This window comes from Pongo abelii, chromosome 19 (genome assembly GCF_028885655.2).
Source record: "Pongo abelii isolate AG06213 chromosome 19, NHGRI_mPonAbe1-v2.0_pri, whole genome shotgun sequence".
Classification (NCBI taxonomy): domain Eukaryota; kingdom Metazoa; phylum Chordata; class Mammalia; order Primates; family Hominidae; genus Pongo; species Pongo abelii.
Window position 1 is genome coordinate 97,612,152 of NC_072004.2, and position 21,004 is coordinate 97,633,155.

A 21,004-nucleotide genomic window follows, 5' to 3' on the forward strand; every position below is an offset into this window, starting at 1 on the left:
GGAGAAGCCAACACGGGCTGGGCCAAGAGCAACTCCTGGGAAGGAAGTAGCCAGCAGGGAGCTCCACGTGCGCTGATTCCCAGAGCTCTTCAGGGCGGCTGGCGGAGCATCCTTGGAGCTCTCACTCCAGGGCACGCGGTGGGGTCTGGGAGTCAGCCCTGGTGAAAAGGCTTCTCTAGACCTGCCCCACCTGCCCTCGCACTGATTTTAAACAAGTCTCAAATGGGTCAAGCTGCCATGTAAATACTTAACTGCAGCCAAACAAAAAACAGCACAGCCAAATCCAGACGCTCCCCAACATCATATTCACCATGTCTGACATCCAGTGAAATCTTACCAGATGGGCAAGGAAGTAGAAAAAAATGTAGCTCTCTCCAGTAGAAAAATCAGCCAATAGAAACAGACTCAGAAATAAAGATAGGATGGAATTAGCAAATAAATACATTTAAGCAGCTATTACAAATAAGTTCAGAGATTTAAAGGCAACCGTGCACATAATGAGGAGAGAAATTAAATGTATAAAAAAGTCTAAATATTGCAATATGTGCTGTTTTCTTTCAGTGAATGGAAGAGTTTAACGAAGAAGGAACATTGGAATCAAGAGTTGAGAACGTAAGCCAGGCGGGGTGGATCACACCTGTCAAGCCAGCACTTTGGGAGGCCAAGGCAGGTGGATCACCTGAAGTCAGGAGTTCAAGACCAGCCTGGCTAACATGGTGAAACCCCGTCTCTACTAAAAATATAAAAATTAGCCGGGCGTGGTGGCGCATGCCTGTAATCCCAGCTACTCTAGAGGCTGACACAGGAGAACTGCTTGTACCCAGGAGGTGGAGGTTGTAGTGAGCTGAGACTGCGCCACTGCACTCCAGCCTGGGTGACAGAGTGAGACTCCATCTCAAAAAAAAAAGAAAAAAAGTTGAGAATGTTATCACAACATGTTTCTTTTCTTCTGTGTTAGTTCGTATTATGAGGGTTTTCTACATACACAAGTATTAGGTAAATCTAAGTGTGCTTTCTTGAAGATATATTACATGATGTTTTATTTCAGTCAATGGAAGTATTTAACAAAAAAAAAAGAATGCTGGAAGGAAGAGCTAAGAACATTATTACAACATGTTTCTTTCAGCATTGGTACTTTTCTTTTTTTTTTTTTGAGACTGAGTCTCGCTGTGTCGCCCAGGCTGAAGTGCAGTAGCACCATCTCGGCTCACTGCAGCCTCCGCCTCCTGGGTTCAAGTGATTCTCCTGCCTCAGCCCCCAGAGTAGCTGGGATTACAGGCGCGTGACACCACACCCGGATAATTTTTGTATTTTTAGTAGAGAGGGGGTTTTACCATGTTGTCCAGGCTGGTCTCAAACTCCTGACCTCAGGTGATCTGCCAGCCTTGGCCTCCCAAAGTGCTGGGATTATAGACGTGAGCCACTGCGCCCGGCCCACCAAACATTTATTTATTTATATTTTATTTTTTATTTGTTTATTCATTTTTTTGAGACAGAATCTCACTCTGCTGTCCAGGCTGGAATGCAGTGGCATGATCTGGGCTCACCACAACCTCCGCCTCCTAGGTTCAAGTGATTCTCCCACCTCAGCCTCTGGAGTATCTGGGACTACAGGCGTGAGCCACCACGCCCGGCTAATTTTTGTATTTTTAGTAGAGATGGGGTTTTACCATGTTGGCCAGGCTGGTCTCGAACTCCTGACCTCAAGTGATCCGCATACCTTAGCCTCCCAATGTGCTGGGATTACAGGCGTGAGCCACTGCATCCAGCCCACCAAACACTTTTAAACCATCAGAACTCACTCACTATCATAAGAACAGCATGGGGGAAACTGCCCCCATGAGCCAATCACCTCACATCGGGGCCCTCCCTTGACACATGGGGATTACAATTTGAGATTAGATTTAGGGGGGGACATAGAGCCAAACGATATCATACAGCATACACATTCATCAAAATTCATCAAGTGTAGAGTTAAAATGGATGAGTTTTAGCATATGTATTCTGTAATAAAGTTGACTTGAATATGTATGGGAAATAGAATGCTATCTTTGTTCAAGGAAGTGTTCACCCCAACGGATAAGAAACACATGAGGATATGAACAGACAAGACAGATGAAGAGATTCTTTGTTTTCGTTTTCCTTTTTGCAGAGATGGGGTCTCACTATGTTAACCAGGCTGGTCTCCAACTCCTGGGTTCCAGCAATCCTCCTGCTTCTGCCTCCCTAAGTGCTGGGATTATAGGTGTGAGCCACCATGTCTGGCAAGAGGAGATTCTTAGTGCAGGATCAAGCAGGAGCACCTTTATGGCTCTTATTACAGACTGAGAAACACCGTCCTCTGGCCATGCTCCCTCCAGCAGGCGGCCCCTTCTGCGTGTCTTCCCACACCACCCCTGCGTGACCAGACATTCTATCTGTCTTGTTCACTGTCTTTCTTCCCCAGGAAAATGTGAGGCCAGGGACTCGATCTGTTCAATTTTGAATCCTTAGTACCTACAATAGCACCTGCCCATAGGAGACACTCAATGGAAATATCTGCCTGGGGACAGTTACCTTTCAATGTCCTGCTGGGATCGGGCCACCTGTGCCTTGAGCTTCACCTCTTCTTCCTTCAGCGTCTGAATCTGAAGGTCTCTGGAGACCATCTCCTTAGATAGTTGAGCAATCTGAGCATCCCAGGCAGATTTTACAGTTGATGCATCTTCACGAAGTCTAAACACAGAAGGGAAACTATGTAGATGTGGTTCTCACTCACTAAAGTTGTCTCTTACACAGCACCCCCCAGCAAATACACACACGTGCGCATGCGCGCACACACACACGTGCACACACACACACACACACACACAGCTCTCAAAGGAAATCCACATCAGAGCTGAAACTTCCTGGCCTAGATGATGGAGATGGTTCCGCACAGGAAGAATTAAGCATCCGTCCACCCAACTACCTCCATGCATGCATGCATCCCACCAACCCAGATTCCAGCTAAGCTCCTGCAGCACACAGGCCATGTGCCAGGTTCTTGGTGGGGGGAAGGTGAGGCATGACATGCCTCCCATGCCCACAGAGCCCACAGTCATGGGGTAGCAACACCTCTGACCAACTCACCCTCATGTCCTCACCATGCCTAGCACAGCACCCCACGTGCAGAGACATTCAACACATTTTCAAGTTGCATAGTAAAATAAGGTTCTACAGAACCCATTAAATAACTTTAACAGCAGGACGCCTCTGGAAGAATTACCCAAAATTGAATAAATTTCCCAAGAAAATGTTCGGGACAATATCTAGAGCTGTTAACTCAGGTAGCCACAGTACTAACCTAGGCAAGATGACACCTGCCTACTTGCATGGGCGTAGCCCTGTTTCCCTAAGAGATGGGGTAGACGGCCCACAAGAGCAACTGTAACATCACACACAACAGACCTTCAGATGCTCCTGTGCTGATGAACTTCCGACTGACAGTGAGAAGCAGAGGGGTGAGCTGGCTGCCCCCACAGAGGCCACCCCTTGTCATGAGGGGTTAAACCCAGCATGAGTGGTGCATTCAAGCCTGGTATTATATAGAATGGGAAAAAAAAAGCCACCCTGCCAACAGTTTTGGACACATATTTTAGGACGGCTGAAAAGAGACACCATCAAAGGCATCAACATTTCCAGCCATCTCTGGCAATGTGGGCTGACAGAGAATGTGTGTTTGGACTCCTTCCACACTCTGCGTGGGTACTGAAGAAACAGACTCACCAACGGCCTCTGGTGCTCTGGGAAGCAGCTTTATCCCTGGACCATGAGCCACCTAATTATGAGGGCCGGCCCCACTCCCAGCATCAGGATGGTGATGTGACTCTGCCTGGGGCCTCCTGGACAGTCTCCCCTGATGCACAGTCTCAGGTGTAGATCAATGGGCACGGCCGCTGAGCCCTCACTGCAGGGACAGAGGACACCACAACCACGAGCGGGAGTGCACTGCTCACCACAAGAGCGTAAATGCTTTTTGTGAGAAGACAACGTGGGAGGATCACTTGAGCCCAGGAGGTCGAGGCTCCAGTGAGCCATGATCGCACTGCTGCACTCCAGCCTGGGTGACAGAACACAATGCCTTCTCTTTCTTCTGCGTAATGGGATGGTTAAAATAAAAAAGAAGGCCGGGCATGGTGGCTCATGCCTGTAATGCCAGCACTTTGGGAGGCCGAGGCAGGCAGACTGCTTGAGGTCCCAGAGCTCGAGACCAGCCTGGGCAACATGGGTAAACCCTGTCTCTACTCAAAATACAAAAATCAGCTGGGTGTTGTGGCATGCACTTGCAGTCCCAGCTACCTGGGAGGCTGAGGGGGGCGGATCACCTGAGCCCAGGAGGCGTAGGCTGCGGTGAACCGAGATCATGCCACTGCACTCCAGCCTGGGTGACAGAGTGAGACCTTGTCACAAAAAAAAAAGGAAGAAAAAAATGCTCTCCTGTTAATCCTACAGGTTTTCTCTGTATTTCCAAACTACAAACCAGCACAAAACTGCTGAAAAACCTATTAAGAAGTACAAAGCTGGCCAGGCACAGTGGCTCATGCCTATAATTCCAGCACTTTGGGAGGCTGAGATGGGAGGATCACTTAAGTCCAGGAATTTGAGACCATCCTGGGCAACATGGGGAGACCCCCTCTCTACTTCATTTTAAAAAAGATAAAAAGGAACTGAAATAAATACAGCTATCACTTATTTCTATTTTTTTTAATTAAAAAATTATTTTTTTAGAGACAGTGTCTTGCTCTGCCTTCTGAGTAGCTAGGACTATATAGGTGAGTGCCACCATACCTGTCTAACTTTTTTTTGGGTAGACATAGGGTCTTGTTTTGTTGCCCAGGCTCAAGTGATCCTCCTGCCTCGGCCTCCCAAAGTGCTGGGATTAGAGGTGTGAGCCACTGTGCTCAGCCGAGGTCATCATTTAATGCCAGCTCATACTTGGGATCATGGGATCCGAATGATAGCTGAACTCCCCAGAAGTAAAAGAGGAAAGATACTAGCTTTAGAATGTAGCAGTCTGTTTCTTACTGCCAAAATAATACTGCATATGTGTAGTAATAATTCTCAATGAGCAGAGTATTTATGGACAGAAAACAAAAGACATTCAAGAACAACATTTAGCTTAAGACTGCAACAGGGGGCCAAGGTTAGGTGCACAGGAGTGGTGAGGCCCAGTCACCTCAGCCGCACTACCTGGAAAATGGAAGCACCTGCGGCCCCTCTCACCCCGCACACCGATCACAGAGGCTTTAGGTGCCTCCCATGCATGGTGTCTTCAACCACTCTGCTTGAATCTGACTGATCAAACAACAAAACAGCATGCTGAACCTAGAGAAACTATCCTGAATAAGCCCTTAACTTCCCGGTACTGTGTAGTTCTAAGAGCCATTTCCCCCATCCCAGCGCTTTGGGAGGCCAGTGTGGGAGGGTCACCTGGGTCCAGGAGTTTGAAACCAGTTTAGGCAACATGGAGAAACCTCGTTTCTACAAAAAATACAAAAATTAGCTGAGCATGGTGGTGCACACCTGTAGTTCCAGCTACTGGGGAGGCTGAGGCGGGAGGATCACTTGAGCCCATGAGGTCAGGGCTACAACAAGCTGTGATCGCACCACTGCACTCAAGCCTAGACAACAGAGTAAGACCCTGTCTCAAAAAAAGAAAAGAGGCCGGGGGCGGTGGCTCACACCTGTAATCCCAGCACTTTGGGAGGCCGAGGCAGGGGGATCACAAAGTCAGGAGATGGAGACCATCTTGGCCAATGTGGTGAAACCCCGTCTCTACTAAAATACAAAAAATTAGCCGGGCATGGTGGCACATGCCCATAATGCCAGCTACTTGGGAGGCTGAGGCAGGAGAATCGCTTGAACCCGGGAAGTGGAGGTTGCGGTGAGCCAAGATTGCACCACTGCACTCCAGCCTGGGTAACAGAGCCAGACTCCATCTCAAAAAAAAAAAAAAAAAAAGTCAAGATGAAAGAAAAGAAAAAGAAGAAATAAAGGAGGAAAATGGTTATGATAGTAAATTTTATGTTATGTGTTATTTTACCACAATTTAAAAATTCAGAGAAAAGGAAAAAATTCTGACACATGTTAAAATGTGGACAAACTTTGAGGACATTATGCCAAGTGAAATAAGCGAGTCCCAAAAGGACAAATACTGCATGATTCCAACTTACAGGAGGTCCCCAGCCCGGTCGAATCCATAGAATCAGCAAGTAGAATGGAGGTGGCCAGGGGCTGGTGGGGCTCGGGGGGAGCCAGCAGGGATCAGTGGGGGGCACTGGCGGGGGTTGGGGGGTGCTGGTGGGGCTCGAGGGGGAGCTGGCGGGGGTCAGGGGGAGCTGGCAGGGCTCAGGGGGGAGCTGGCGGGGGTCGGGGGTCGCTGGCAGGGCTCGGCGTGGGGGTCGCTGGCGGGGGTCGGGGGGAGCTGGTGGGGGTCGGGGGTCACTGGCAGGGCTCGGCGTGGGGGTCGCTGGCGGGGGTCGGGGGGAGCTGGTGGGGGTCGGGGGAGCCGGCGGGGGTCGGGGGGAGCTGGCGGGGCTCGGCAGTGGGGAGCTGGCAGGGGTTGCGGGGGAGCTGGCAAGAGTCGGGGCAGGGAGTTGGCGGGGCTGGGGGGAGCTGGCGGGGGTTGGTGGGGGAGCTGGCGGGGGTGGGGGAGGCGTTGGTGTGTAATGGGAAGATGGAAAGTTCTGGAGATGACAGTGGTGATGGTTTTACAACAACGTGAATGTGCCTAATGCCACTGCCACTGATCTGTACACTAAGAAATGGCTAAAATGGCTAATTTTATGTTATGCATATCTTACTATAAATAGATGAATGCATACATACATAGAAACTACACAATTTCAAAAATAAAGAAAAGGCAAAAAAAAAAAAACCAAAAAGAGTGATTAAGAAAAGTGACTGAGAGCTACAGAAGCCACTCCGTCTGCTGCCTGGCCCCCTTTCCTGTGGTCTGGCACCAGTGGGCCCAGGTCAGCACAGCCACGGCCATCCCTGCCCTCACCCTCTGGGTGGAGCCAAGCACACACTCACTGGTCAATGGCAGCGTCCTTCTCCTTGGCGGTGTCAGCCTGTCTCCACTCTGCCCTGCGGAGCTGCGCCTCGAGGGTCTCGCAGTGGGCCTGCAGCTCCAGAACCCTGGCCTGCAGCTCCTGCAGCTGGTCCACGTGGGCTCCCTTCACCGCCACCAGCACCGCATCCTTCTCCCTGGCCAGACGGTCGAGCTCCTCATGCCTGAAACATAGTGAGTGTCCCATGGTACTCACCCGGCCCCCAACACCCAGGCCCCAGACCCTCTTTGAAGGCGTTCATTGCCCTGTGTCGTGCACAGGTGCTGCTGTATGTCCACCTCAAGGCTTCACAGCAGCCACCTGGCCACCTGTTCCTCATTCCTCGCAGGCTAACATGGACCAAGCCACTTTTAGATGCCAGGCCCCTGGCCTGCCCTCCAGAGCCCACAGCCTCCCAGAGAAGGACACCAAAAGGAGGTGCATAGAGCACGGTTTGATCCGATCAACTGCGAAAGCAAAAAAAGGTAGATGCACATTGCCTTGCATCCTGGCAGCCAGCCAGGTCTACTGAGCCACACCACACCCCACCTATTGATTTTCCAATTAGAGGCAAAGTCTTGCTGTGTTGCCCAGCCTGGCCTTGAACTCAAGCAATCCTCTCACCTCAGCTTCCCAAGTAATTGGGCTTATAGGCCACACCACTTTGCCTGGCAAAAAGATTTTACTTTAAAAATATTATGTTAGCAGCCAGGCGCAGTGGATCATGCCTGTAACCGAAGCACTTTAGGAGGCAGAGGCAGGTGGATAGCTTGAGCCCAGGAGTTGAAGACCACCAGCCTGGGCAATATGGCAAAACACCCTCTACGAAAAATACAAAAATTAGCCTTTATGGTGGCGGGTGCCCATAGTCCCATTTACTCGGGAGGCTGAGGTGGGAGGACCACCGGAGCATGGGAGGTCGAGGCTGCAGTGAGCCGTGATGGTCCACTGCACTCCAGCCTGAGTGACACAGTGAGACCCTGTCTCAAAAAGAAACCACATTAGCAAGAGTATTAAATAAATAAAAATTTTAAAAAGAAGATTTACGTGTTGACTTCCTACCCTCTGAGCATATCAGGTTCTACTAAGTAGACTGCTATCAGGTATATGTAATGTTATGTAAGCCATCTCAGTGAAGTCTTTGATCTAACCCTACCAGGACTGAGAGAGTGAACAGCTCTGCTGACTGGGTTTCAGGCCCCTTGGCAAGGCCAACCCCAGCTCTCTGCTTCCACCAAGTTGAAGAAGCTCATTCAATTATGAGCTGACGGATGATTTAAAATCATTCTTGGCTGGGCGCAGTGGCTCATGCCTGTAATCCCAGCACTTTAGGAGGCCCAGGAGGGCGGATTGCTTGAGGTCAGGAGTTCGAGACCAGCCTGGCCAACATGGTGAAACCCGGTCTCCACTAAAAAAAATACAAAAATTAGCCAGGCGTGGTAGCGCATCCCTGTAATCCTAGCTACTCAGGAGGCTGAGGCAGGAGAATCGCTTGAACCCAGGAGGCAGAGGTTGCAGTGACCTGAGATCGCACCACGAGCCCAACCAACATGGAGAAACTGTCTCTACTAAAAATACAAAAACTAGCCGGGCGTGGTGGCATGCGCCTGTAATCCCAGCTACTGGGGAGGCTGAGGCAGGAGAATCACTTGAACCCAGGAGGCGGAGGTTGCAGTGAGCTGAGATTGCGCCACTGCACTCCAGCCTGGGTGATAAGAGTGAAACTCCGTCTCAAATAAAAAAAAAAATGATGAGACACTAATCATCTCCATGTGAGCAGTTTGTCTCTCCAGTAAATTGCATATCCCAGTATAGAGTGACTTCTCAAGGTTCTTCATATCCCAGCATAGAGTGACTTCTCAAGGTTCTTACCTATTTCTCATTGTGTTTAGTGTAATACTGTAAACCTTCGATAACACCATGGGACCTATTCAAACGGCCATCAGTGATGCTGGAAGTGAGCAGAGGAAAGTCATGCATTTGCAAGACAGGTCTGCAGCTGCTGGCCATTCTAAAACACATTAATCCAGTCTGGGTGTGGTGGCTCACCCCTGTAATCACAGCACTTTGGGAGGCCAAGGTGCGTTGACCACTTGAGGACAACAGTTTGAGACCAGCCTGGCCAGCATGGCGAACTCCATCTCTGCTAAAAATACAAAAATTAGCCAGGTGTAGTGGTGCACGCCTGTACTCCCAGCTACTTGGGAGGCTGAGGCATGAGAATTGCTTGAACTCAGGAGGCGGAGGTTGCAGCGAGCTGAGATTGCACCACTACACCATCTGCCTGGGCAACAGAGTGAGACTCTGTCTCAAAAAAAAAAAAAAAAAAAAAAAGTTCTTTTGATAATGGACACTGCCTCTTGCCACCCAGAACCCATGAGTTCAACAACAAGGTGTTGACGTCGTCTGCTTGCCCCCAGACACGATGCCTCTAATTCAGCCTTTATGAGAGGCCATACGGACCTTAAGGCTCACTACACATGACGCTCTTTGGAGAGGATGCCAATGCTGTGGCCGAAAACCCCCCAGAGAGAAGAACATCCTGAAAGCCTGGCAGGCTTCCACCACTGAAGCCATCGTTGCTATAGAAAAAGCCACGGAAGCCATCAAGCCCAAATAATAAATTCCTGATGAAGAAAGCTGTGTCTAGATGTCGTGCCTGACTTCACAGGATGTCCAATGGTGCCAATCAAGTAAATCATGAGTTGCAATACGGCAAAAAAAAAAAAAAAAGGTCAGGGTGCAGGGTGAAGGATTTCACAGCATGGATCTTGGAGAAACCCCAGAGCTGACCCCACAGCAGAGGAATGAACAGGAGACAACTCAATGGGGATGAGTGCTTCTGAACCGGCACCAGATGATGAGGAAACAGATGTAGAAGAAGCAGTGCCAGAAAAGAAACTGGCATCAGACAGACACTCCTGCAGAAGGGCTCCCATCACTCACGCCTGCCTTGACTTTTTACCACTTGGAACTATGACATGGGCACTGAGACTCAAGTGTGAAAGCGGGATTGGCACCGTATAGGAACATTTTTAGGGAAAGGAAAAAGTAAAAAAGTCAGATGGAATTACAATGTGTTTCTGTCAAGTTACACCAAGGGTACCTGCCTCTCCTGCTCTCCCTTCCACCTCCTCCACCTCTGCCACTCGAGAGACAGCCCATCCTCTGCCTCCTCCTCAACCTCCTCAATGCGAAGAGGATGAGGATGAAGAGCTATAAGATGATCCGCTTCTACTTAACAAACAGTAAACATATTTTCTAAGATTTCTTTTTTTTAAGACGGGGTCTCACTTTGTCTCCCAGGGTAGAGTGCTGTGGCACCACCTCGGCTCACTGCAGGCTCCACGTCCCAGGTTCAAGTGATCCTCCTGCCTCAATCCCCCAAGTAGCTGGGACTACAGGCGTGAGCCGTCACACCTGGCTAATGTTTTGTATTTTTTGTAGAGGAGGGGTTTTGCTATGTTGCCTAGGCTGGTCTTGAACTCCCAAGCTGAAGCAATCCACCTGCCTCGGCCTCCCAAAGTACTAGGATTATAGGTGTGGGCCACCGTGCCCAACCTACTTCTACTTTTTTATGACTTTTTTTTTTTGAAACAGAGTCTCACTCTGTCGCCCAGGCTGGAATACAGTGGTACGATCTCGGCTCAGTGAAACCTCCACCTCCCGGGTTCAAGTGATTCCCCTGCCTCAGCCTGCCAAGTAGCTGGGATTATAGGCGTGCACCACCACGCCCGGCTAATTTTGTATTTTTCATAGAGACGGGGTTTCACCATGTTGGTCAGGCTGATCTCAAACTCCTGACCTCAAGTGATCCCCCTGACTCAGCCTCCCAAAGTGCTGTGTGATTATCTTAATGACATTTTCTTTCCTCTAGCTAACATTACTTTAAGAATCAGCATAGAATACACACAACATGCCCAGTGTGTGTTAATCAACTGTGTTATCAGTAAGGCTTCTGGTCAACAGTAGGTTCTTAGTAGTTAAGTTTTTGGGGAGTGAAAAGTTATATGTGAATTTTTGACCTCATGGGGCTAGATGCCCCTAACCCCCCCACTGTTTAAGCATCAACTGTATTTCAATTTATGATTTTGAAAAATGCCAGGTGTAGACTAAAAACACACGAAGAGAAACAGTGTTTGTCCAGCTTCGTCATGGCCACACGGTGCAGCTAAGCAAGCAGTCCTGCACCACTGCCATCTGCACTGTGTCTGTTTGGGCTCGACTCTGCCTCAGTTTCCTCATCTAGGTATGAGAACCCTGATGGGTGCCCTCACAATGCCAGCCAGCTGAGGGCACAACCCTCTCTCACTGCCACCAGTAGGGTCTGCACAGCAGGCTGGAAAGCAGCTTCCCACTGCAGATCTGATTAGAAACAGCAAAGACAGTGTCCTTGAAGTTCTTCTTGATTTATACAAACTGCACAAATATCATGTCAATAAAAAATGCAAGAAAAATCGCCTGAGTCACTGTCCATCACCTGTTGTCATTACATGGTATCTTCCTAAGCAGCCTACGTGTTTTTTATAGTCACAACGTTTCTTCAGAAAAGAAAAAGGAAATGACCTGTGGGAGCTGACATACAGGCTGCCCCTGCGCGGGTTCATGGGGTCCCACTGAAGGCCCCCAGGCCTAGGATCCTCCCAGCTGAACTCACTGGCCTGCCCTACCAGACCCTGTGGCCTGAGCTCCCCTCCTCAGCAAAGCTGCCCCACTCGGCCCTGTCCCTCTCGGAGCCTGCCTGGCTCCATCCCATCTTGACCTCACTGCCTTTCAGCTTGTAAGGTGGATTCTCCAATTGCTTTGCCACGGCCACTGCCCTGGGACCACCATGATGGCTACTTTCTGGGTATCCCATGATACCTGGCAATGCCAGGCACACAGAACCTGCTGCTGCTCTGCCTGGGGTCACATGACCCATGCTGAGTAATAAAAACCATTTCTTTTTTTTTGAGACGGAGTCTTGCTCTGTCTCCCAGGCTGGAGTGCAGTGGCGCGATCTCGGCTCACTTCAAGCTCCACCTCCCAGGCTCACACCATTCTCCTGCCTCGGCCTCCCAAGTAGCTGGGACTTACAGGCACCTGCCACCGTGTCCGGCTAATTTTTTTTTTATTTTTAGTAGAGACGGGGTTTCACTGTGTTAGCCAGGATGGTCTTGATCTCCCGACTGTGTGATCCGCCTGCCTAAGCCTCCCAAAGTGCTGGGATTACAGGCGTGAGCCACTGCGCCCAGCCCAGTAAATCCATTTCAGTGGGAAAAGGGCTCTTTAGAACTTGATCGTTTTAGATCCAAGGGAAGAAAATTCTTTTCCTACAATAGTTTAAAAAATAAAGGTGACTGTATCACCAAAGTAGAATGGCTACAATCTAAAACTGATAAACTCAGTAAGTAAAGCCTTGAAGTTTTAAAAGTTAACTTCTAACTTAGGTGTTAATTTTTTTTTTTTTTTTTTTTTTTTTGATACGGCGTTTCGCTCTGTCACCCAGGCTGGAATGCAGTGGTGTGATCTTGGCTCACTGCAACCTCCACCTCCCGGGTTCAAGCGATTCCCTGCCTCAGCCTCCCGAGCAGCTGGGATTACAGGCACGCACCACCATGCCCAACTAATTTTTGTATTTTTAGTAGAGATGGGGTTTCACTATGTTGGTCAGGGTGGTCTCGAATTCCTGACCTCAAGTGATCCACCTGCCTCGGCCTCCCAACATTCTGGGATTACAGGCCTGAGCCACCGCGCCCAGCCAGGTATTAAAAATTCTGTGTTTTGTTTTGTTTTTGAGACAGGGTCTCATTCTATGTCCCAGGCTGGAGTACAGTGGCACAATCATGGCTCACTGCAGCCTCCATCACCCAGGCTTACATGATCTTCCCACTGCACCTAGTCCAAGTTCTACGATTTACAGCACTAAGAAGTCTAAACATCACTGAGAAAGTCCAGAGCACAAACAGAAATCCAAAGCAAGGCTGGGTGTGGCGGCTCATGCCTACAATTGCAGCACTTTGGGAGGCCAAAGAGGTGGGCGGGTCATTTGAGGCTAAGAATTCAAGACCAGCCTGGCCAACATGGTGAGACCCTGTCTCTACTAAAAATACAAAAATTAGCCAGCCGTGGTTGTGCATGCCTATAGTACCAGCTACTTGGGAGGCTGAGACACGAGAATTGTTTGAACCCGGGAGGGGAGGATGCAGTGAGCCAAGATCACACCACAGCAATCCAGCCTGGGCACAGAGCAAGACCCTGTCAAAAAAAAAAAAAAAAAAGCAAGCAAGAAAGCAAGAAAGCAAGCAAGCAAGAAAGAAAAGAAGAAAAAGAAAGAGAAAGAAATCCAAAGCAGTGGGCTCCCAGGTCCGACCCCCAGAGTGGGATCCTCTGCTCCCTGGGCCATCAGCACAATGGTTCCACTTCCCTCCTCTCCTGGGGCCACTGACATGCTGCATGATGTTGGGAGCCGAAACACTCACTTCCTCTTAAATGTTTCCTCTTCCTTCTTCCTGGTTAGCTGCACAGAGTGAAGTTTATCCTCTAAGTCCTTTACCCTGAAAAGAAACAAATATTTATGGAAGGAGCAAGTGAGATGAAAGCAAAGACCAGCCTGGAATGAGCAGAAAAGGTAGAATCCCCCAGACTCCGGTCCCGGCCTGCGAGGCTGCCACAGAGCACGCCTCGGGAGACGAAGGACTCGCGCACCGGGCGCAGCTCATGGCCTCCAGGTCCCGGAGCTCCCCGGCTCGGCTCTGGAGCTTCCTCTCCAGCTCGGCGTTGGTGGCCTCTGCCCTCTGCAGACTCTCTGCAGCCTTTGCCCCGGCTTCCTTCAGAGCCTCCAGCTCTTTGTGCAGTAGTTTAACCTTTGAATGATAAAAAAGAGTTCAAAATGAGGCGATAATTAGAAGACATTGAGGCATTAGGGGTACATACTGCCATTTTATCAGGATTGGGAGGGAGAAGAAAAATGAAAATTCAAGAAGCAGTAAAACAGTGAGAATGTCCTAACACAACTCAAACGAGACTCAATGACCTTTTTTTTTTTTTCTTTTTGGAGACAGAGTCTTGCTCTGTTGCCTAGGCTGGAGTGCAACGGCGTGATCTTGGCTCACTGAAACCTCCCCCTCCTGGGTTCATGCAATTCTCCTGCCTTAGCCTCACGAGTAGCTGGGATTACAGGCACTCACCACCACACCCAGCTAATTTTTGTATTTTTAGTAGAGACAGGGTTCCCCACGTTGGCCAGGCTGGTCTCGAACTCCTGACCTCAGGTGATCCACCCGCCTCGGCCTCCCAATGTGCTGGGATTACAGGTGTGAGCCACCGTGCCTGGCCTCCATTGACCCCCTGACAGCACTCAGTACCCCACCAAAAATCAGTCTATTAGGGTGCCCCATACATGTCCAAGCCCGATAGACCAATTTAACTGCACTTCATTTCTTAGCACATAATTTGCAAGTTATTTAAATAAGGAAATTAAACACAAAGCCAGGGGTCTAGGAAGGGGCTCAGTGCTGAGCAAGCCACTTGCATCCCAGCTGCACACTGAGCTCTTCGGTACCTTCCTGGGCCTGTCTCCCAGCCCGTAAGCCACGGGTGGTGACGACGGCTATTGCACCCAAGCCCGCTGACACGAGGACTGGGCTGCGCCCGGCATGGGCGGGCATCGAGACTCAGCTCTTGCTTTTCCTACTGATCTGCGTACTGTGATGCCCACCACGGGCAGGAGTCCAGGGCTGTGACCAACTCACACAGCAGATGCAGGCAGAGGTGAACTGGCACCTGGTGCCCACCTTTGATGGGAGTGCCCACCCTGCCATGGGGCACAGAGCATCCACATGGCCTACCTGCTCACTGGTCTTGAACTCCTGGGCCCAAGGGATCCTCTTGCCTTGGCCTCCCAAAGTGCTGAGATGACATGTGTGAGCCACCACACCTGACCAAGGAAAAACCGAAAAACCTTCACGACCCAAGGGTGCCCCCAGTTACCTTAAGCTCCCGGGACAAGGCTGTGTTGCTCATGTTGTCAGCCTGCAGACGGAATTCGTGCTCCCTCTTCCGCATTTTCGATTCAAACTCCAGCAGCAGCTCCTGGAACAAACAGGTTTCATGATGAAAGAACAGTGGGAACCCAGCAAAGACCCCCACCCACGTCCTGGGAGGTGGGATCCAGAGGTGAGCAGGATACAGTGTTTAACAGAGAAGGACCACACACACTGTCTAGGAGAGAAGCTGGGGTCAGTGACACTGGTAACAGCACTCTGGGAGGCCGAGGCGGGAGGATCGCTTGAGCCCAGGAATTCAAGACCAGCCTGGGCAACACAGTGAGGCCCTGTCGCTACAGGAAAAAAAGAAGAAAAAAAGAAAAATCCTTATCTCCATTGAGTCAATTCTACCTCTAACAATAACAAACACCAAATCTTCCAAAACAAGAGACAAGAAATCAGATCAGAGCAAAGGAAACCATTAAACTGACAGGCACATAAGACCCTAGCTTAGTAACTAAAAGGCTGAGATGCCGGCAGTAGAACAGAGCTTCCTGACAGCCAGTGCCAGCATCCCAGAGCCCACACAGGATCAGACTGCCCAGAACCACACCAGATGTGTGCCGCCCAAATTTCCCCTAGTAACCAAAGCTGCTATGTTAAAACATCACGTTTCCTTCTTTCCAGAGACAAGGATACTATCTGAACATGATAAAAAATCCATGTCCCCAACGTCTGAGACGGCTCTCTCTGAATGAGCCCTGCTGAGTCTGAGAAATTCGGCATGGACAGCCTGGGAAGTCAGTCATAGTCACAGCCCAGCCAGAAACCCTGACAAGAATGGCTGCGCCCTGCCAACTACAACTAGCCACAAATCGCCACTGTCCCCAAATGCTGCCAAGAGTCCCCCACCTGCTGGGCAGGACCACCCACAGCTGGATCCTCCTCAGACTCCTTCTTTGGAAGTGACTTTGGAGCCACTTGAGGAAGCCTCATTACTTAGAAAAGTCACCACTGGTCTCTTATTGACCACAGATTTTAGACGCTGGCTTCATGCCTAAAGAACTCCGGCTGTTCTCAAACTCACCCATAATCAATAAAGCTCTTTGGTCTCTGAGAATTCCAAGAGAAAGTCCTCTGCAGGCCATTTCAGAAGCAGCCTCAGGGACCTGTGAACAACAGGAGTGAGCTCAGCACTTCCGGGGACAACTGAACAGTCCACACGAGGGCCCATCATGACATGAGCGTGGCCTCCTTCTCTGCTGACCTGACTGCGGCAAATTCGTGACACACTGGCCCATCCTACTACAACCAAGCTCCCAACCTCCGACAGGACCAGAGAGGGGACCCTGCCACACCTGCACAAAGCCCTTCATCACTGCTGCACCTGCACAGACGCAGCCCCTCATGACACCCCCATAGACACAGCTTCTAGTAACACTTACACCTACCTGCATAGACAGAGCCATTTATTACACCTGCACCTGCATAAATGCAGCCCCTCATCACACCTGCACCTTCATAGAAGAAGCCCCTCAGGACATCTGCAGAGACGCAGCCCCTCGTGACTCCTGCACCTGCAGAGACGCAGCCCCTCATGACTCCTGCAGAGATGCAGCCCCTCGTGACTCCTGCACCTGCAGAGACACAGCCCCTCGTGACTCCTGCAGAGATGCAGCCCCTCGTGACTCCTGCACCTGCAGAGACGCAGCCCCTCGTGACTCCTGCAGAGATGCAGCCCCTCATGACTCCTGCACCTGCAGAGATGCATCCCCTTGTGACTCCTGCAGAGATGCAGCCCCTTGTGACTCCTGCACATGCAGAGATGCAGCCGTTTGTGACTCCTGCAGAGATGCAGCCCCTTGTGACTCCTGCAGAGACGCAGCCCTCGTGACACCTGCACCTACAGAGACGCAGTCCCTAGTGACTCCTGCACCTGCAGAGATGCAGCCCCTCGTGACTCCTGCAGAGACGCAACCCCTCGTGACACCTGCACCTGCAGAGACGCAGCCTGTGACACCTGCACCTGCAGAGATGCAGCCCCTCATGACTCCTGCACCTGCAGAGACGCAGCCCCTCATGACTCCTGCACCTGCAGAGATGCAGCCCCTCATGACTCCTGCACCTGCAGAGACGCAGCCCCTCGTGACTCCTGCAGAGACACAGCCCCTCGTGACTTCTGCACCTGCAGAGACACAGCCCCTCGTGACACCTGCACCTGCACAGGTACAGCCCCTTATCACACGTAAACCTGCAGAGATGCAGCCGCTTGTCACATATGCACACAGTGGCAGCACCTCTGACTGTGGTCTCTGGATATAAATCTATAGGGTGTCTTTCAACAAAACCCCAGCACAGCTGAGTCTCTTGGAGGTGTAGGCTGAGTTTCCACAACCCTGAGGAGAAATTCGGTGACCGCCACTTTTCAGTTGAAGCATCTGTTTTTAAACTTACCATAATTGAATTCCAAATTCCTTTCTATAGTAAATAATTCATGTTTTTAAAATTATACTTTTCTAAAAATAAATTTAAAAGTTTCATCATTTCTGAGGTGTGCTGGTTAATTCCATGTGTCAAACGACTGGGCTACGGGCTGCCCGGATGGCTGGTAAAAAATTATTTCTGGGAGTGTCTGCAAGGGTGTTTCCAGAAGAGACTAGCCCTCCTACTGTGGATGGGCGTCATTCAATCCACTGAGGGCCTGAATAGAACGAAATGCAAGGAAGGGTGAACTCGCTCTCTCTGCTTGAGCTGAGACACTCGCCTTCTCCTGCCCTTGGACATTGGGCTCCTGCATCTTGGGCCTTCAGAGCTGGACCAGGACTCACATCAGTGGCTCCCTGGTGCTCAGGCCTTTGCCCCTGGGCTGAATTACACCACCAGCTTCCCAGGTTTTCCAGCTTGCAGATGACAAACTGTGGGACTTCTTGGCCTCCGTAACTGCGTGAGTGAATTCCTACAATTTATCTCCTATATATCTACACATCTCCTATTGCCTGTTTCCCTGGAGAACCCTGACTAATCCATGAGGAAAGGAAACAAGGAAACACTGTGGAGGTGGCTGCATGTAGACACCCCACCCTGTTTCCCTGCAGACCATCCCAGAGTGGCATCTGCCCCAGTGACCCCATTTTACTCCCAAGGAGAATGCAGGCAATGAACCAAATGGTTGTCTTTTCCTCAGCCCTATATGATTTCAGTTTCACAGTGGGCAGGCAGGGAAAGCACCCAGGAAGGGGCCGACCCAGAGGCTCTACCTGTCTCTGTAGAGCAAGCTCACCGTCGAGCTCCTCAAGTTTTCTCTCCAGCGTCCATTTTAGATTTTCATACTGTTCCCGGTGGTGGTCGATCTCACCATTCTTGTCACTATGGTAATAAAACAGCATTAAGAAAAGCCATACCAAATATTCAGCAAAGGTAATACATTTTCAAGGTGCACTTGACATGTGAAAGTTGGTGCTTTGCTTTTATGAAGGGGTGGCTTCAGCAGGACCCACAGGGTAGCAGAACTTCCAGCCCCACCTGGACCAGCATGCTACACCCATCTATAAAAGAGGAAATTAAATAGGGCCCAGAGTCTCACAACATAAAACCCAAAATGTCCAGGATACAATAAAAAAAAAAAACTTGACAACCAAAAACCAGAAAGATCTGACCAGGCGCAGTGGCTCACACCTGTAATCCCAGCACTTTGGGAGGCCGAGGTGGGCGGATCACAAGGTCAGGAGATCGACAGCATCCTGGCTAACACAGTGAAACCCTGTCTCTACTAAAAAAAAAATACAAAAAATTAGCCGGGCGTGGTGGCAGGCGCCTGTAGTCCCAGCTACTTGGGAGGCTGAGGCAGGAGAATGGTGTGAACCCAGGAGGCGGAGCTTGCAGTGATCCGAGATCGTGCCACTGCACTCCAGCCTGGGCGACAGAGCGAGACTCCGTCTCAAAAAAAAGAAAAAGAAAAAGGAAAAAAAAGAAAGATCTGAGCTTAAAGGAGAAAAAATAATAGGTAGATGCCAACACCAAGATGACACAGACGCTGGAATTCTTCAATAAGGATGCTACAGCAGTCATTATAAAAGCACTTCAAGTAATCTAGTAAAGCAAATGGAAAAACAAATCTCAGCAAAGAAAAAGCTATAGCAGGCCGGGTGCGGTGGGTCACGCCTGTAATTCCAGCACTTTGGGAGGCCAAGGCAGGTGGATCACCTGAGGTCAGGAGTTCAAGACCAGCCTGGCCAACGTGGTGAAACCCCATCTCTACTAAAAATACAAAAATTATCTGGGCGTGGTGGCGCACATCTGTAATCACAGCTCCTCGGGACGCTGAGGCAGGAGAATCCCTTGAACCCCAGAGGCAGAGGTTGCAGTGATCCGAGATCGCGCCACTGCACTCCAGCCTGGGCGACAGAGCAAGACTCTGTCTCAAAAAAAAAAAAAGTATCAGACTGAAAAAGTACCTGAACATGGCTGAAAACATCCCAGGCTTGGAGAGAAGAATCAGCAAAAGACTTGAAGAGATACCTCACAACATAATGTAAAGCACTTTTAAAAGGATGCTCTGAACACTTTGGAAAACAGCTAGGAGAAACTCAGCACCCGCACAGAGGGCAAGTGGGCCTCAGCTGTCCAAGCACTGCATGCACCTGCATGGACTTGGCGCCCGGACGAGGTGCAGCCTGAGCACCAGCCTTCATGCTGGGGACGGGAGCTTCTAGACACCCTCCCTCCACGCAGGGAGAAGCTGACCTCCAGCTCAACTCTCTAGCTCTTTCCCTGGACCCTGGGAAGGTGGCACATGGGTGTCTACCACATTACCAAGCAGCGCTGCTTGGGTCAAATGACTGCTGACTGGCACTTTTTATCCACGCTGGGAGATGCGATAGAGGAACCATAAATACCGTGGGCTTCCCAGAAGACAGTGACTCTCAGGGTACATCTGTTGCAGGGACCGCAGACGCGATCCCTGTGGGCTGCTACAGGAGATACTGGCTGCGCAATACTGGTTGGGGCTTCTGAGCCAGAGTGGCACTGCACCCACCAATGTGGGTCTCCTCTCCTTGCACCTGACCTGCCGCAGAAGGTCTCTCTGCTGGACAGGAACACCTGGTGTGGTCCTGTTGGCCGGTTCACACCCATCTGAGACCCTTCTGAGCAAACCGGCCCAACACACACAACAGAGGGTAGCTGGTCAGTTAAAAGGGCGTGGCAGAACCCAGCGCACTGACACAAAGGACAGACACCACAAATCGATCAGGAAGTGCTGGACGCACATTTCAGAGCAGTGTGTGCGGGCGGCTCTATTTGGGGCCTGGAGATGACACAACAGATTGCCCATGGTGGCTTTCCCTTCGCCATTCTACCACAGCACCTTCTCTGAGAAATGACTTTCTATGATAAGAATAGTTTACTCCTGTGGCTTTAAAAAGTGCTTTAAAAAGCTGCTTATGGCCAGGCATGGTGGCTCACGTCTATTATCCCAGCACTTCAGGAGGCCAAGGCCAGTGGATCACCTGAGGTCAGGAGTTCAGGACCAGCCTGGGCAACATGGCAAAACCCCGTCTCTACTAAAAATACAAAAGAAAAAAAAAAATTAGCCGGACGTGGTGGTGGGCACCTATAGTCCCAGCTACGTGGGAGGCTGAGGCGGGAGAATCACTTGAACTCGGGAGATGGAGGTTGCAGCAAGCCGAGATCATGCCACTGCAATACAGCCTGGGCAACAGAGCGAAACTCCGTCTTAAAAAAAAAAAAAAAGAAAAAAAATGCTGCTTATGTTAGAAGAATACATAAAACATAAAAAAAAGTACCCAGGATCCTGTTAAGTGTAAACAGAGCATGCAGCCGACTCTCCTGACGTCTGTACACATGCATCACACAGGAAGGGCCTCTAACTGTTAATGTGCTATGACGAACCTGCGGTGCTTCTGAAGTGGGAGATGGAAGATCTTGTCAGAGAAGCCTGTCCTC

The 21,004-nt window shown here is 50.2% G+C and overlaps 1 protein-coding gene across 8 annotated transcripts in view; it reads right to left on the reverse strand.

Moving 5' to 3' along the window:
- The window catches only part of CCDC57 (coiled-coil domain containing 57), a 115,186-nt gene that overhangs the window by 81,563 nt on the left and 12,619 nt on the right, over positions 1-21,004 (reverse strand). For all 8 annotated transcript variants that reach the window (XR_008515719.2, XR_008515720.2, XM_063718347.1 and 5 more), the window contains 6 exons: positions 18,298-18,406; positions 15,045-15,146; positions 13,761-13,918; positions 13,535-13,609; positions 7,057-7,257; positions 2,557-2,715 (listed from right to left, as the gene is read on the reverse strand). Coding sequence is in view for 6 of the 8 variants with exons in the window: in XM_054537423.2 (XP_054393398.2) it covers positions 2,557-2,715; positions 7,057-7,257; positions 13,535-13,609; positions 13,761-13,918; positions 15,045-15,146; positions 18,298-18,406 (804 nt within the window). In the remaining 2 variants the exon portion in view is untranslated. The remainder of the gene's footprint in view (positions 1-2,556; positions 2,716-7,056; positions 7,258-13,534; positions 13,610-13,760; positions 13,919-15,044; positions 15,147-18,297; positions 18,407-21,004) is intronic.